Raw genomic sequence first — 14,618 nt, 5'->3', positions numbered from 1 at the left:
CATGCTGACAGAACACGAAACTACACTATAGCAGGGCGAGAATACAGTCCACTACACCACGGTATATAACGTTACTTGTAATTCACTTTATGTTCATGATAGCAAAAGTTCACCGTCTGAGAAATGTTCATGGAACTATATATTCACGGTGGCGACAGGTGCAGGAAAAAGAAAGTCCAGGAATTATTTGTTATCTGTAATGATAAGTTCACCGTACAAAAGTGACAGTGAAAACAGTGAACATATCAGAAAAAAAAATCAGGAATTACAGTACATTAGCATGAGCCATTGCGAAAATGCATTCACTAGTATACAAGGCTACTCTAACTCGCAGATGTTGTTGGCCGTTTTTAAAATGATTTCAAGTAAATATTTAAAATGACATTTTGTATTATTACAAACCGGTGTACTTTCAAGTGTATTGACTTAATTCTTTACAGTATCTTTATCTATTATATAATAATAGATATTTTAAAATTTGGCCCAAATTTCAACAGGCATTCAGCGTTAAAGTTGTTTCCCAACATTCATGCTTTACTGAGTATTGTGTAATTTTCATAGGAAACATGAAGTTTTTTATGAATGAAAGGTGATGCGTTACTGAGTATCCCTGTAATTTCCATACAAAAGGTGGCATGTTACTGACTACTAGTTTACTTTACGTGTAATTTGCCACAAAAGTTGGCGCAAAATAATTTACTGCATATAAGTTGTGAGCAATCTGCACAGTTAGTTGTGGACTGCTGTGCTGTCCCACTGGTACATATTTTTCTCAGGAAAAATTATAAATATTCTGAAAATCAACCTGCGTCTGGGCTCCTATGTGCACAGTAAACATATTTGGTGAGTCTGTGTACTGATTAGTTATTTTATTTATTTTTATTTGATTTATTGAAATTGCAACAGTGCAATACACGTGAAACACAGGCAGCTGTTGCTGTACATGTAGAAACAAATATACTGGACAGACAATACTCATTTTCACGAACAGTCACTGAAGATGAGGAAAGCTATCTATGGCAAAACAACGCCACACCCCGACATTGCTTCATCACTAAACAACATTGGGAACTGTTTGAGTGACCTTGGTGATCAGAGGAAAGCTATCATTTATCACGAACAGTCACTGAAGATGACGAAAGCTATCTATGGTGAAACAACGCCACATCCCGATGTTGCTAAATCACTAAACAACATTGGGGCATGTTGGAATGACCTTGGTGATCAGAGAAAAGCTCTTAGTTATCACGAACAGTCACTGAAGATCAGAAAAGCTATCTATGGTGAAACAACGCCACATCCTGACATTGCTTCATCACTAAACAACATTGGGGCATGTTGGAATGAGCTTGGCGATCAGAGGAAAGCTATCAGTTATCATGAACAGTCACTGGAGATGAAGAAAGCTATCTATGGAGAAAACAGAGTACATCCCGACACTGCTCAATCACTTAGTAACATTGGAATATGTTGGATAAAACTTGGTGATCACAGTAAAGCCATGAAGTATTACAAAGAGTCGCTGGACATGATGAAAGTTATCTACAGGGACAACCCGGCACATCCCTACATATCAAAGGTACTGGACAACATTAGAATATGCAAAAAATTAATGGCCCCATTCAATTAGACTAAAGTCAATTTGTTAGGCTATCCAGAATCTTTGGTGGGCATTTTGGAGCATGGCTACTTAGCCTAATACAACTGTACAGAAACAGTTTAGTCCAGACAATATTGACTGGGTATGTTATTATGTATACCATGTCTGTTCATGTGTTTTATGTGTTGTCCGATATCAGCTGGGGCTGCCTGGGTAACTACTATCTACTTGTTTATTTGTAGTTGTTGCGATTTCAAATAAATGAATAAAATGAAATATTGACCGTGCAAAGGAGTGTGGAGAAAGTCAGAACACTGCTACATCCCACATAGTTGTGGACTGTCTATTGGTGACGTCATCGTTACCCAGCAACCGTTGTCATGACGACGGCATGTTGGGCGGTGATTCCGGGGTGGATGATTGCCTGTGGACCTAAGGCAGTATTTACAGTGCTATTTACACTGCACTAGAGCATATTCATACGTGATGCATGTTCGTAGATTGGGTATTCTTCAAATAGTGCGTGGGGTCGTGTGGCGCAGCGGTAGCGCGTTCGGCTCGGGACCCAGAGGTTCGATCCCCACCCATGTCACCGATCTTGTGCCCCTGGGAAAGGCACTTTACACGAATTTCCTCACTTATCTCAGGTGTAAATGAGTACTTAGCTTCTGTTAGGGATGTCCATTGGATAGGACGTAAACTGGAGGTCCCGTGTTTGAGGAGAGCCACACCTCGAGCACGTTAAAGATCCCACCACACCTTTCGAAAAAGAGTAGGGGCATGCCCCGGTGTGCGATGGTACAAATTCTACAGCCCAAATACTACAGTGTAGCAGAATCATCAGTAAGTTGATGTTGGCTTCCTTAACCCCAAAGACAAGACAAGAAGACAAATATGACCACTGTCCCCAGGCTGTCAGTAACGGACGCGGAAGACTTCAGCTGAAGCGAAAATCCCACAGATAAGAAGCGCAGGTTTTGCCCCCCCCCCTCCATGATGCTGCTTCCTATTACAAAACACATGACAATAGATCAGGCGCCCTCGATTCAACACGGTCTGTTTGGGTCAGGGATGGAGACGGCGGTACTTCAGTCATCTATCCGGAGCCTTTCTCTGCTCTCCCTGCACAACAACTCTGTCCTGGCCCATCTATCCGGAGCCTTTCTCTGCTCTCCCTGCACAACTCTGTCCTGGCCCATCTATCCGGAGCCTTTCTCTGCTCTCCCTGCACAACTCTGTCCTGGCCCATCTATCCGGGAGCCTTTCTCTGCTCCCTGAATCCTGTTCTCTCTGTAGCCTCTGGGAGGAGGCAGAGTCGGTAGCTGCCGATGAAAGGAAGTGGAAACTTGCTGCCCGATGTGCCATCAGGCATAGGAGGAACTAAGGTCTGAGGTTTCTCTGCTCGACCGTCATAGCCCCACGCGGCATTCGGCTTGTCACCAATAGATTCCCGTCCCTGCTCTTCTGTAGCCCGGGTGCCATCCGATTTGTAACGGCAACCCCGTCCCTGCTGTTCTGTAGCCTGGGCGTCATCCGATTTGTAACGGCAACCCCGTCCCTGCTGTTCTGTAGCCCGGGCGCCATCCGATTTGTAACGGCAACCCCGTCCCTGCTGTTCTGTAGCCTGGGTGCCATCCGATTTGTAACGGCAACCCCGTCCCTGCCGTTCTGTAGCCCGGGCGCCATCCGATTTGTAACGGCAACCCCGTCCCTGCTGTTCTGTAGCCTGGGTGCCATCCGATTTGTAACGGCAACCCCGTCCCTGCCGTTCTGTAGCCTGGGTGCCATCCGATTTGTAACGGCAACGCCGGGCTAGCTCTTCTGTTCTCCGTGGCGATGTTTCATGTCAGGAGGTCAGGTTGGAATAAACCGGGCCGGGAGGCAGTTATGGTCGTGATGGATTCAGACCGGCCGGTGTGACGTTAGTTCTGGGATAGATTCACTTGCTGTGCACTAACTAGTCAGTATGTAAGGTTTGTGTGTATTTTGTGTGCACTAACTAGTCAGTATGTAAGGTTTGTGTGTATTTTGTGTGCACTAACTAGTCAGTATGTAAGGTTTGTGTGTATTTTGTGTGCACTAACTAGTCAGTATGTAAGGTCTGTGTGTATTGTGTGTGCACTAACTACTACCTAACCAGGATGTAAGGTTTGTGTGTATTGTGTGTGCACTAACTACTACCTAACCAGGATGTAAGGTTTGTGTGCATTGTGTGTGCACTAACTAGTCAATAGGTAAGATTAGTTTGCATTGCAATTATTGTTTTAAAGGTTTTAAAATGATATATGTATATTATATGTCAGAAATTTGCTGGGAACGTTTGTCCGACTTTCATTGGAGACGCGTCAAATTTAACAGCCAGTAATTGAAATATAGTTAATTGCACATGCTTGCCCGAGGGCTAATTGCCAGTTGGAAAAGAGTTTAATTAATAGTTTACAGCAGGTTTTTCCCGCAGGCTGATTGCTGAGCCCCGCTTTACGCAGCTGCGTTCTACGCGCCTGTCGCGCCGCAGTAGACAATTACGCGTACAGGAGGTAGGTTATACATGTATGTACGGTAGACAATTATATCCCGGCTAACGTAATAACCGGAGACCGAACTCCGCCCGGGAAATCCACACCAGACAGCGCGATGCTGCAGCAAGCCGGCTTCTACAGCCTCACGGGGTACGGGATCGCAGCGCTTTACTCGTCTCTCATAGAACCTTCCTGAGCACACTTATTAACCTGTTTATTAACCAGCTTTTACAGCCTCACGGGGTACGGCAAGGTCGCAATGCTTTACTCGTCTCTCATAGAACCTTCCTGAGCACACTTATTAACCATCTTACAGCCTCACGGGGCAGGTAGAGGTCGCAGCGCTTCCCTCGCCTCTCCAGATCCGCCCTAAGCCCTGCACTGAACACGCGGATAACACTGATTAACCGGCAAACGTGCTTCACGGGTCAAACGGTAGGCACAAAATCCTGTTCACAAACACGAGTCAGCCGGGAGCTCTGCACGCGAAGCGAGATTAGTTCATTTCCTGGTGAGAATGGGAAGTTCTCTCCAGCTCGCTTCCCGGTCTGTACTTTACAAACGCGACCTGCCAGTCTTCCACACAACCTGCCCGGAGGAGTGTAAATATCACGTCTTGCGCACTCGGCGCGCCCCGATCCAATTACCGGCATCCTCCCGGCGGATAGGCCAGCCGCCGCTGAAATAAAACCCGAGCAAACTTGTTACGCGCAGATCAACATGGCCTGACGCGTAAAATGGAATCACGGGCGGAAGGCGCTTAAATACACGGCCTTAGGAGACCTGGGGATGACGTCAGCACGGCTCATGTGCTGTCCGGTCCCACCTGTACAGGAAAGGCACTTTACACGATTTTCCTCACTTCGCTCAGGTGAAAATGAGTATTGTCCTGTCATGTATTTGTCCCGTGTTGGCGGCGGCATTAATATAAGTTGAAAAACTTGAGTGTGGCGTCACCACGGCTGGTGATTACATGTTGGAATAAAAAATAAAAAGTAAAAAAAGGTGGTTCCGCCCCGGGAAAGGAAAATGGATGCTGTTTTCCCCCTTCTCATGACCATTTATTTGCCCCAAGGTTCAGAGTGGCCCAACCTTCCGTTACATCAGCGGGAATCAGCGCAGCTCGTCAGAATGCGGCCTGCGTGTCTGGAGCTGCAGGGAAGAATGTTATAAATGGGCTGCCGGGCCTGCCTGACAGAGATGCATATATGGAGGTTATACAGAGTATATACATGAGCTGCCAGGGTTTCTGACAGAGACGGAGGTGCGGAAACAGGACTGCTATAAATACTCCACATTTCCCGGAACAAGCAAAGACTAGAAAAGTTTACCCATCATTCAACGTCAAGCTCAGACCCGGCTCCGCTCAATGACGCAGGTTATGGTTTATAGACCGACCTACAACATCGCATCGCACTGCCACCAAGTCTCTTTCCCCACCCCTAGTTCCTCCCTGCCCGCCTGTCCCACCCCTGGGGAGCCATACACCACCCCAGGGGAGCCCTCACCACCCCGGGGGCTCCCTACCCGCCTGGCCCCACCCAAGTGTAGCTCTCTGTCTCGACTACAGGGGACTCCCTGTCCCCACCCAGGGGACGTCCCTGCCCGGGGATCCGTACGGAACACAGTCAGCTCTGCCCGCCTGTCCCCACCCTGGGGACGCCCTGTCCCCACCCTGGGGACGCCCCTGCCCGGGGATCGGTACGGAACATGGCTACCTCGGACCGGCGTTTGTACAGCCGGAGTGACGCAGATTCCGTCCGACAGACGAGCCGCCAGCCGTTTCCCGGGCAACTGGTGACGCACGCGCGCTGCCGCCTCAGGTCCTGCTGCCCGCTTCTGTAGGTAACGTTATACAAGATTACTGCTTCTGTATTTAACGTTACTCACATGCAGGTTGAGCTGCCCGCTTCTGTATGTAACGTTACAAACTGCCGTTCCTACCATACGAACCGTGCGAACATCCCGCAGGGCCGATACTGGGCGCTGATTTGTCGGCGTGAAGAGTACTGAGCGCTGATTGGTCGGCGTGAAGAGTACTGAGCGCTGATTGGTCGGCGTGACGAGCCTCTTCTCAACAGCCTGAGCTCGGGCTGGAGAGTCGCGAAGCGTTTCGGTAATTATTATTTTTATTGAGGATCCGTGAAGTTCGATACTGTAACTGTAAGGCACGCAGGGGTAACCGCATAGTGCAGACGTGCGGACTCAAGCAGAGTAACCTGCGGATCGTGTGGATTGGATCTGGGATACAGACAGCAGAAGTGAAGATTGTGTACCTTTTTCTTCTTCGGAAGATAGTGTAGAGTTACAGGGATACAGACGAGCCTCTTCTCAACAGCCTGAGCTCGGACTGGAGAGTCGTGAAGCGTTTCGGTAATCATAATTTTTTTTGAGGATCCGTGAAGTTCGACACCGCAAGGCAAGCAGGGATAGCGGCGGATAGTGCAGGACTGAAACAGGGATACAGGTGGTTAGTGCAGAAGTGCGGACTGCAGCAGGGACACTGGCAGATAGTGCAGAGTCAGAAGTGTGGACTGCAGCAGGGACACTGGCAGATAGTGCAGAGTCAGAAGTGTGGACTGCAGCAGGGACAGCTGCGGATAGAGTAGAGTGGAGCAGGGATACAGACAGCTGCAGGTACTGCAGAAGTGTGGACTGAAACAGGAGTACAGGATAGTACTTCACCAGCCCAGGTAAAGCTCTGCCGCCACGCCCAGACGCTAAAGAAGTTCCATACTGTAAGGAAAGCACCGGAAGGAGTACCTGTAAGGAGTACCGGCAGATTGTGTAGACTGGAACAGGGATACAGGACGGGTGAGGCTCTGCCGTCCCGCCCAGGCGCAAGGAAGCAGAGTACCGGGAGGTAGTGTAGAGCGGAGCAGGGATACGGACAGGTGGGGAAGCATTGCACCAGCCCAGGCGCCCGGGCAGCATGTCTAGTGAGCGTGACCTGTTCCCCAGCGTGGTGCCGCTGAACGTGGGCGGCGCGAGTTACGCCGCGACCCTGCAGACGCTCCGGCGCCGCCCGGACTCGCTGCTCGGGCGGATGTTCTCTGCCGGCCCGGGCAGCCTCAGCGCGCCGCCACGGGACGACACCGGCAGGTACTTTCTAGACCGGGACGGGGCGCTGTTCCGCTTCGTGCTGGACTTCCTCCGCACGGACCAGCTGCTGCTGCCGGCCGGCTTCCCGGAGAAGGAGCGGCTCCGGGCCGAGGCGGAGCACTTCCAGCTGGGGGAGATGGTGGCCGCGCTGGCCAAGCACACGGGCGGGTCCGTCTCGCAGTGCCCGCAGTGCGGCCGCGCCACGCTCGCGCCCATCCAGCCCAAACCCGCGCCCGAGCCCGCCCCGCCCAGCCCCGCTAAACAGGACGGCAAGAAGCCCGGCTTCATCACCATAGGCTACTGCGGCACCTTCGCATTCGGGCCCAACGGCGTGACGGACGTCAAGTTCCGCAAGCTGGCGCGCATCTTCGTGTGCGGGAAGGTGAACGTGGCGCGCGAGGTGTTCGCGGACACGCTGAACGAGTCTCGGGACCCGGACCGCGGCATGCCCGACCGCTACACCTCCCGCTTCTACCTGAAACACACATACCTGGAGCAGGCCTTCGACATGCTTGCGGAGGCTGGGTTCCGCCTGGCGTCCGCCGCTGCTAACGGGACGGCGTACGGCAGCGTGCAGTCCGGACCCGGCAGCACGGGCGGCGTGCACGAGGCCGAGCGCGCCTGGAGCCACTACAACGAGTTCGTCTTCCAAAGGGAATAGGACTAACACCTGTGGACGCAGGTACACCTGTTGAATAGGACTAACGCCTGTGGACGCAGGTACACCTGTTGGAACTTACCCCTGTCAGAAACTACACCTGTGGACGCAGGTACACCTGTTATAACCTTCACTTGTGGACTATACCTGTGGACTACACTTGTTAAGGTACACCTGTTGGCAGGTACACCTGTACTAAAATACACCTGTACTAGGGTAGACCTGTACCAAGGTACTAAGGTACACCTGTTGTTACTTACACCTGTACTAAGGCACACCTGTTGTTACCTACAACTGTACTAAGGCACACCTGTTGGTACCTACACTTGTACTAAGGTACACCTGTTGGTACCTACACCTGTACTTAGGTACACCTGTCGGTACCTACACATGTACTAAGGTACACCTGTTGGTACCTACATCTGTACTAAGGTACACCTGTTGGTACCTACACCTGAACTGTGAGTTTGTTTTTGTGAAATCAAATATCGTGGAAAATCCCTGCAGAAAAACTGCTGTGAGAATTGGACCTTCCCGGACGGAACTTCGGTCCAGTTGCCAGAAGCGAAACGTGAGTGTTTGTCCATAACGTTGTCTGTGGTCGCAAAACATGGTGATGACGATTGGTGTATTGAAAGAAAGAAACTCCACACAATCTGACATATGACATATGATATATGTATATATATATATATGCTATTCATGTAACGTAGCGCCGCTTAACTAACTCGCGCCCCGAGGGCATGACGTCATCGTGGGTCGGGGATTGTGCTGTAGTAATGACGTCACAATTGCGTAACCGACTTCCAGATCGCCGAAAGTATCGTGGCAAACGTGATGTGAAAATGTGGCCACGACAACTAGCTCCTTACTTTAGACAGACTTACCTGATTATAAAGCACCGACTTTACAGACATGCTGCGTTTGAAACGGCGTGTTTCGCTGTGATATCCCGTCATTGCTCCAAAAAGCCTGGAAAAGGACAGCCAATGCTTATGGAAAACTCGTGCAGTAAAATATCCAGCTTTTTGTGTGCTCGTGTCTTCATGGAAGGGAAAATTATATTTGGGAAACGTTTGAAAACAAAATAAGCCGCGTGACCCTTCTGATGTGATTACTTGTGAACACAATTGGACAGAAGTGAGTTTTTTATTTGTTTTTCATATTCTTTTATTTTATTTTATGACGATTTACCACACTTGTAGAAGGATTGACATAACAGGTAAATATGACCTGTTCAAGATGTCAACCCCGAGACCAGCCTGTAAAGTGTAAGGTTTGAACCACTCACACCGGGAAGGTTCGCAATAAAACTCGCTGCAGACAGTGTTTGCTTTGTAATCCAGCCGCCCAGACTTTGTGATTAACGGTTGGATGTCGGAAATTTGTTGCCGGCCGTTTGGTGCATCGCTATGATTGAGGACCGTGCGCATGTCTGTATCGCGATGGACGGCAGGAATGCGCGTTCCGTGCCGCTTCCGGGTCCCGGGAGGGTCTGGGCGGCTTATCGCCCGATCAGGGCCGGGCGGGAGGCAAAATCTGCGGCTAGGAACGATTTGTCAGACTCAAGCCTGGGATGATAGGGTAACACTGCGGACTTACATGTATCTGTATAGCTGGTAACTATAACAATCCTCTTCTGTATCTGTATAGCCGGTATAACCGCCCTTCGGCGTAACACATCAGCTTCTGTTTCTGCATAGCCGGTATAACCGCCCTTCGGCACAACACACCAGCTTCTGTATCTGTATAGCCGGTATAACTGCCCTTAGGTGTAACACACCAGCTTCTGTATCTGTATAGCCGGTATAACCGCCCTTCGGCGTAACACACCAGCTTCTGTATCTGTATAGCCGGTATAACTGCCATTCGGCACAACACACCAGCTTCTGTATCTGTATAGCCGGTATAACCGCCCTTCGGCGTAACACACCAGCTTCTGTATCTGTATAGCCGGTATAACTGCCATTCGGCACAACACACCAGCTTCTGTATCTGTATAGCCGGTATAACCGCCCTTCGGCGTAACACACTAGCTTCTGTATCTGTATAATATATCCGCGTAACATACTTATCTGTATAGCCGGTATAACCGCTCAGAGCTATATGTAACATGTACATTACAACGTTATTCAGACGGTGTGTCCTTCACAGTGACATGAAGTTATTCCATAGGTGCAGACTGAAAATTACCTTCAGTGGTGCGCTGTTTACTAATGTACCTGCTTGCGACAATGATATATCTGCTGAACTGCTGAACACTGTTTGAGATAGATGTAAAGGATGAGGATAATACGAAAATAAACCCGCGATACGTCACGAGCGCTTCCGTGTGTTTTGTGCTCCAGGCAAACATCTAAATAACGTTATATAATGTTGTAGAGACGCTGTGAAAACTACTGCTACAAAAGGACTGAAACTAACACAGAAAACCTGAACCAAACATGAGGTAAGAAATAGCGCAATATCCGCCGGTAGATCTGCTGTGATACATGTGTAGGAATCTATGTCTTGTTTCCCGTCATTACTAGAGCTACTGACACACACACACACACACATACATACACACACATTCACACACGCACACACACTCATACACACACACATTCACACACGCACAGACACACACACACACACACACGCACAGACACAGACGCGCGCACACACACACACACATACATACACACACATTCACACACGCACACACACTCATACACACACGCACAGACACAGACGCGCGCACACACACTCATACACACACGCACACACACACACACACACACACACACACACACACACACGCACACACACACACACAAATACACACACACACACACACACACACACACACACACACACACACACACACACACACACACACACACACACACACACACACACACACACACACACACACACACACACACACACACACACACACACACACACACACACACACACACACACACACACACACACACGCACACACACACACCCCAGCGGCGGCCGTCTAACCGATCAGCCGACGCCAGGGCGGTTCTCCTGCCTTATCAGCTGCAATCAGACATATCCGCGGATACGCTTCTCTTACCGAGACCGAGAGTTAATTACATTTTCCAATTAATTCCAAATTACCTCGGGGATGTCTTCGTTACGGCTGGGTCCCTATCGCAAGGAGCTGTCGTATTTATCTTACTGCGGGTTCAGCAGAGTTACTGTTAAGCCCTGATCACAAGGACATGTATTTACCGTGTACTGTACTGAAGGCTCAGTGTAGTTACCGTTATCGAAATGTTCAGGATAGCAAATTGGGGCATTCATTGGACGTCAGCTTCAGCTGTACGTCTGTGGCAGTTGCCATGGTGACAGACAGCAGCTTCAGATGTTGAAAAGGTTGCCGTAAATCCCCATGACGTCATCAACTCGCCTGGCGAGAAAACTCGCAGACATCATACAGTAGTCCTCGCCAGGTCACAGAAAAGCATCAACTAAAAAAAATTCCAAAAATTGCCTTCACTTTATTTGCATATCAATCAATAGTTTGTGCTTATAAACCTGCATTTCTCCTCTGGTCTCAGTCACTGACGAAAGGTAGTGGATACTAGCTGAAACGTCTGACCATTTCCAAAATCATATCCAGTTGCTTGAGTAACTGCTTTTTGGCGTATCTTATTACCTGGATGTCTAATCTTCATCGACGTAACTAAAATATTCCATCAAGTGTCGGAAGTGCCGCGGGTAGATATGCGAGCTGCAGGGAATATTTCCCGCGCAAACTGACCTTCACCAACGGGCGTCTGAAGGTCACGGGAGGACGCAGACGATTTTCTGCCCTGAGATGGACCCTGGGATTACCGGTAATTACTGGGAACTGCGCGCTAACTACAGCATGGGCCTACAACATGTAACTATCCACGGTAGGTAACTATAGCCGGTAATTACTGGTAACTGCGCGCCGATTGGGGTAATGAGTACTTACTACAGCATACCTACAGCCTTCAACATGGAGCTACAACGGTTACCGTGATGTATCCAAGGCAGGTAACTTTAGCCGATAATTACTGGTAACTGCGCGCCGATTAGAGTAATGAGTACTAACTACAGCATACCTATAGTCGGTAACTATAGCCGGGAACTGTATACCGATAAGTGTAATGACCACTAACTATGGGGCTACAACATGGAAATATAACAGGTAACTACAGCAGGTAACTACAGGTCAGACACACACACTTTCCTGGGGATGGCGGCTTCAGGACTAAACCAGCTGGTAACCTGAGACCATTCTGACATACAAACTGGACAGATGTGACTTTAATTACCAAAAGTAAAAGGTTTAATGCCAAACTGGATAGATGTGACTATTACAAACTGGATAGATGTGACTATTACTAACTGGATAGATGTGACTATTACAAACTGGATAGATGTGACTATTACAAACTGGATAGATGTGACTATCACTAACTGGATAGATGTGACTATTACAAACTGGATAGATGTGACTATTACAAACTGGATAGATGTGACTATTACAAACTGGATAGATGTGACTATTACCAACGGTAAAGCCTTTAATGCCAAACTGGATAGATGTGGGTATTACTAACTGGATAGATGTGACTATTACTAACTGGATAGATGTGGGTATTACTAACAGCAATACCTTTAAATACCAAATGTGCAACCCAAGCAGGTAATGAACGCGCCAGACACCATATATAAGATGCTATAAAACCAAACCGGTGAAAACCGAGCGGATTTCGGGTTGTATTTCAGGAAAAATACCGCCATTAGCCTCAGTAATGCCGGCAAATGTCAGCCTTTCATGTAGCCGCGAGTAAATAACACGCCGGAGCGGCTTTTACGTCAAAGTACGGCAATCTTTGGAGCGCCCTTACAGGGCAGGTATTGTACCTACGTGACGCTACAGGGCAGATATTTTACATATTTCACATATGTGACGCTACAGGGCAGGTATTGTATAAACGGCTTTTACGTCAAAGTACGCCAATCTCTCTCCGCTCGGGACCGCCGGAGAAAGCCTAGGATTTATGGCTCGTACAGGGCAGGTATAGTCCGTATGTAATGCTACAATGATATTAGTGGGCAGATATTGTACGTATGTGACTCGTGAGGCTACGGTGACTTATGAAGGCCTTTTTCATGTCTTCAGTAGGCCTTTCTACGGGAATACGGATCGGGGAATTCGGCAAAATAGAGAGTAAAATTGGCCAAGGGAGTCCGGCCGCGGGGAGGTAGATTCTTTCCCTCCCTGTGCGGCCAGTCAAAGGCGGTCAAACTCCCCTGGCAAATATTCTCCTGTATATATAGCCGGCGTAGTTAGTCTGGTAGAGACTAAGTTCCGTATCTACCGTCGGTCCGTACAGGGCTGATTTCTGATGACGCTGATTTGTGATGACGCTGATTTGTGATGACGTTGACGCACGTCCTCCTCCCAACGCGCCACATTGTTTCTCCTGTCTCCGGGAACTGATTGTACGAATGTCCCTTCTGTCTCCGGGAACTGATCAACAACAAAAGGTCCAGACGTTTTTATAAACACGCCAGAAGGTCGGACAAAAAACAAACATTGCCGCTCCCACGCACTGCATTAGCGTAAAAGCCTGTCAAGGCCGTCCGAAAGCCGCTATAAAATTACGCGGGACGCAGGAGTAGTGAAGCGGCCGCAGCACACCAGTTTACCTCACCGATGAGCTACTCTTCCACTGGTCTTGACAGAGAAGACAGACGCTATGTACAGTCATTACAGGTTAATCGAACCGGGGAAATTCCCCTAGCTCTTTTCGACAAGCACAATCAACAGTGGACCACAGCTTAACGTCCCGTCCTAAGGACTGCGACCCTTTCCAGTGGCGTGCATGTCGGGTTAGCGACAACAGCCGGGATTCAAACTCTCAACCTCTTTGTCCAGAGGCAAGGTCGCTAACCACTGGACTACGCACGCTACTCTATAATAAAACTGTTGAAACGTTTTACGGAAAGACACTCCAGACTCGCGAAGCCGGCACTCGTGCGACTGAAAACGGGAGTGAGGTGCTGTTGAGTTATCAGAAGGATGCGCGGGGAGCTTTCGGTTATCTAGTCCATTTTTAGTACAGTGCTCTCCTGTTATTTGCATGGACGATTTGTCAGGGAATTTTATTCCTATAACAGGTTTAGTCCAATAACCTTAGGAGAGTCCACACGACCGACAGGGAGGGGAGGTCAGTTGGTTATGGATGATACTGGGCTGGGGCCAATTGAAACAACCACAAACATGATGTTATTGGTATTTATATACTCACTTTCACCCACAACTACATACATGTACCATATTCTAATCTTCAAGTCGCATTCAGAAACTTATAATGAACAGGGCTAACATGGAGATAGAAGATCAGACACATTCCACCTTCATACTGTCTACCCCTGTGTTGGGAAAAAGCTTACCAAACCTAAAACAACAGCCCAATCAAGGACACCAAAAAGGAACAAAGGACTTCTTCACACAATCATCATTGGGTGATTGGGGGTTCTCACCTGTCCAGAAGGAAGTGACAACAGAGAAAGTGTATGACAATGGAGGGTGCAGGGGTGATAATGAATGAATAACAATGGACTTCATGCGGATTTGCTGATGCGCAACAAATTACATGTATTTCTTTCACGTACTTCTGGGTCAGTGTGCCATTGACTTGGAAATATTTTAGTCCAATATCAGGTTAAAGTCATAACA

At 48.6% G+C, this 14,618-nt stretch overlaps 3 protein-coding genes across 3 annotated transcripts in view; all 3 read left to right on the top strand.

Moving 5' to 3' along the window:
- Positions 1 to 3,416, top strand: part of LOC109475376 — an 8,283-nt gene extending 4,867 nt beyond the window's left edge. The window contains exon 6 of the mRNA XM_019775985.1: positions 3,016 to 3,416. Within this exon, the coding sequence (XP_019631544.1) occupies positions 3,016 to 3,416 (401 nt within the window). The remainder of the gene's footprint in view (positions 1 to 3,015) is intronic.
- Positions 3,417 to 4,234: 818 nt separating this feature from the next.
- Positions 4,235 to 5,867, top strand: LOC109475375 (annexin A11-like). The gene is made up of 3 exons (XM_019775984.1): positions 4,235 to 4,269; positions 5,195 to 5,343; positions 5,566 to 5,867. Exons 1-3 carry the CDS (start codon positions 4,235 to 4,237, stop codon positions 5,865 to 5,867), a joined length of 486 nt encoding a protein of 161 aa, XP_019631543.1.
- A 1,184-nt stretch (positions 5,868 to 7,051) lies between these two features.
- Positions 7,052 to 7,890, top strand: LOC109475380 (BTB/POZ domain-containing protein KCTD16-like). The gene is made up of 2 exons (XM_019775988.1): positions 7,052 to 7,389; positions 7,474 to 7,890. The coding sequence occupies exons 1-2, from the start codon at positions 7,052 to 7,054 to the stop codon at positions 7,880 to 7,882; spliced, it is 747 nt and encodes a 248-aa protein (XP_019631547.1). The 3' UTR covers positions 7,883 to 7,890.
- The last annotated feature ends 6,728 nt before the right edge of the window (positions 7,891 to 14,618 follow it).

The sequence above is a fragment of the Branchiostoma belcheri genome, unplaced genomic scaffold (genome assembly GCF_001625305.1).
Source record: "Branchiostoma belcheri isolate BF01 breed outbred unplaced genomic scaffold, Haploidv18h27 scaffold336, whole genome shotgun sequence".
Taxonomy (NCBI): domain Eukaryota; kingdom Metazoa; phylum Chordata; class Leptocardii; order Amphioxiformes; family Branchiostomatidae; genus Branchiostoma; species Branchiostoma belcheri.
Note: the sequence above shows the minus strand (reverse complement) of the source record. Positions and strands in the feature narration are given on the sequence as shown.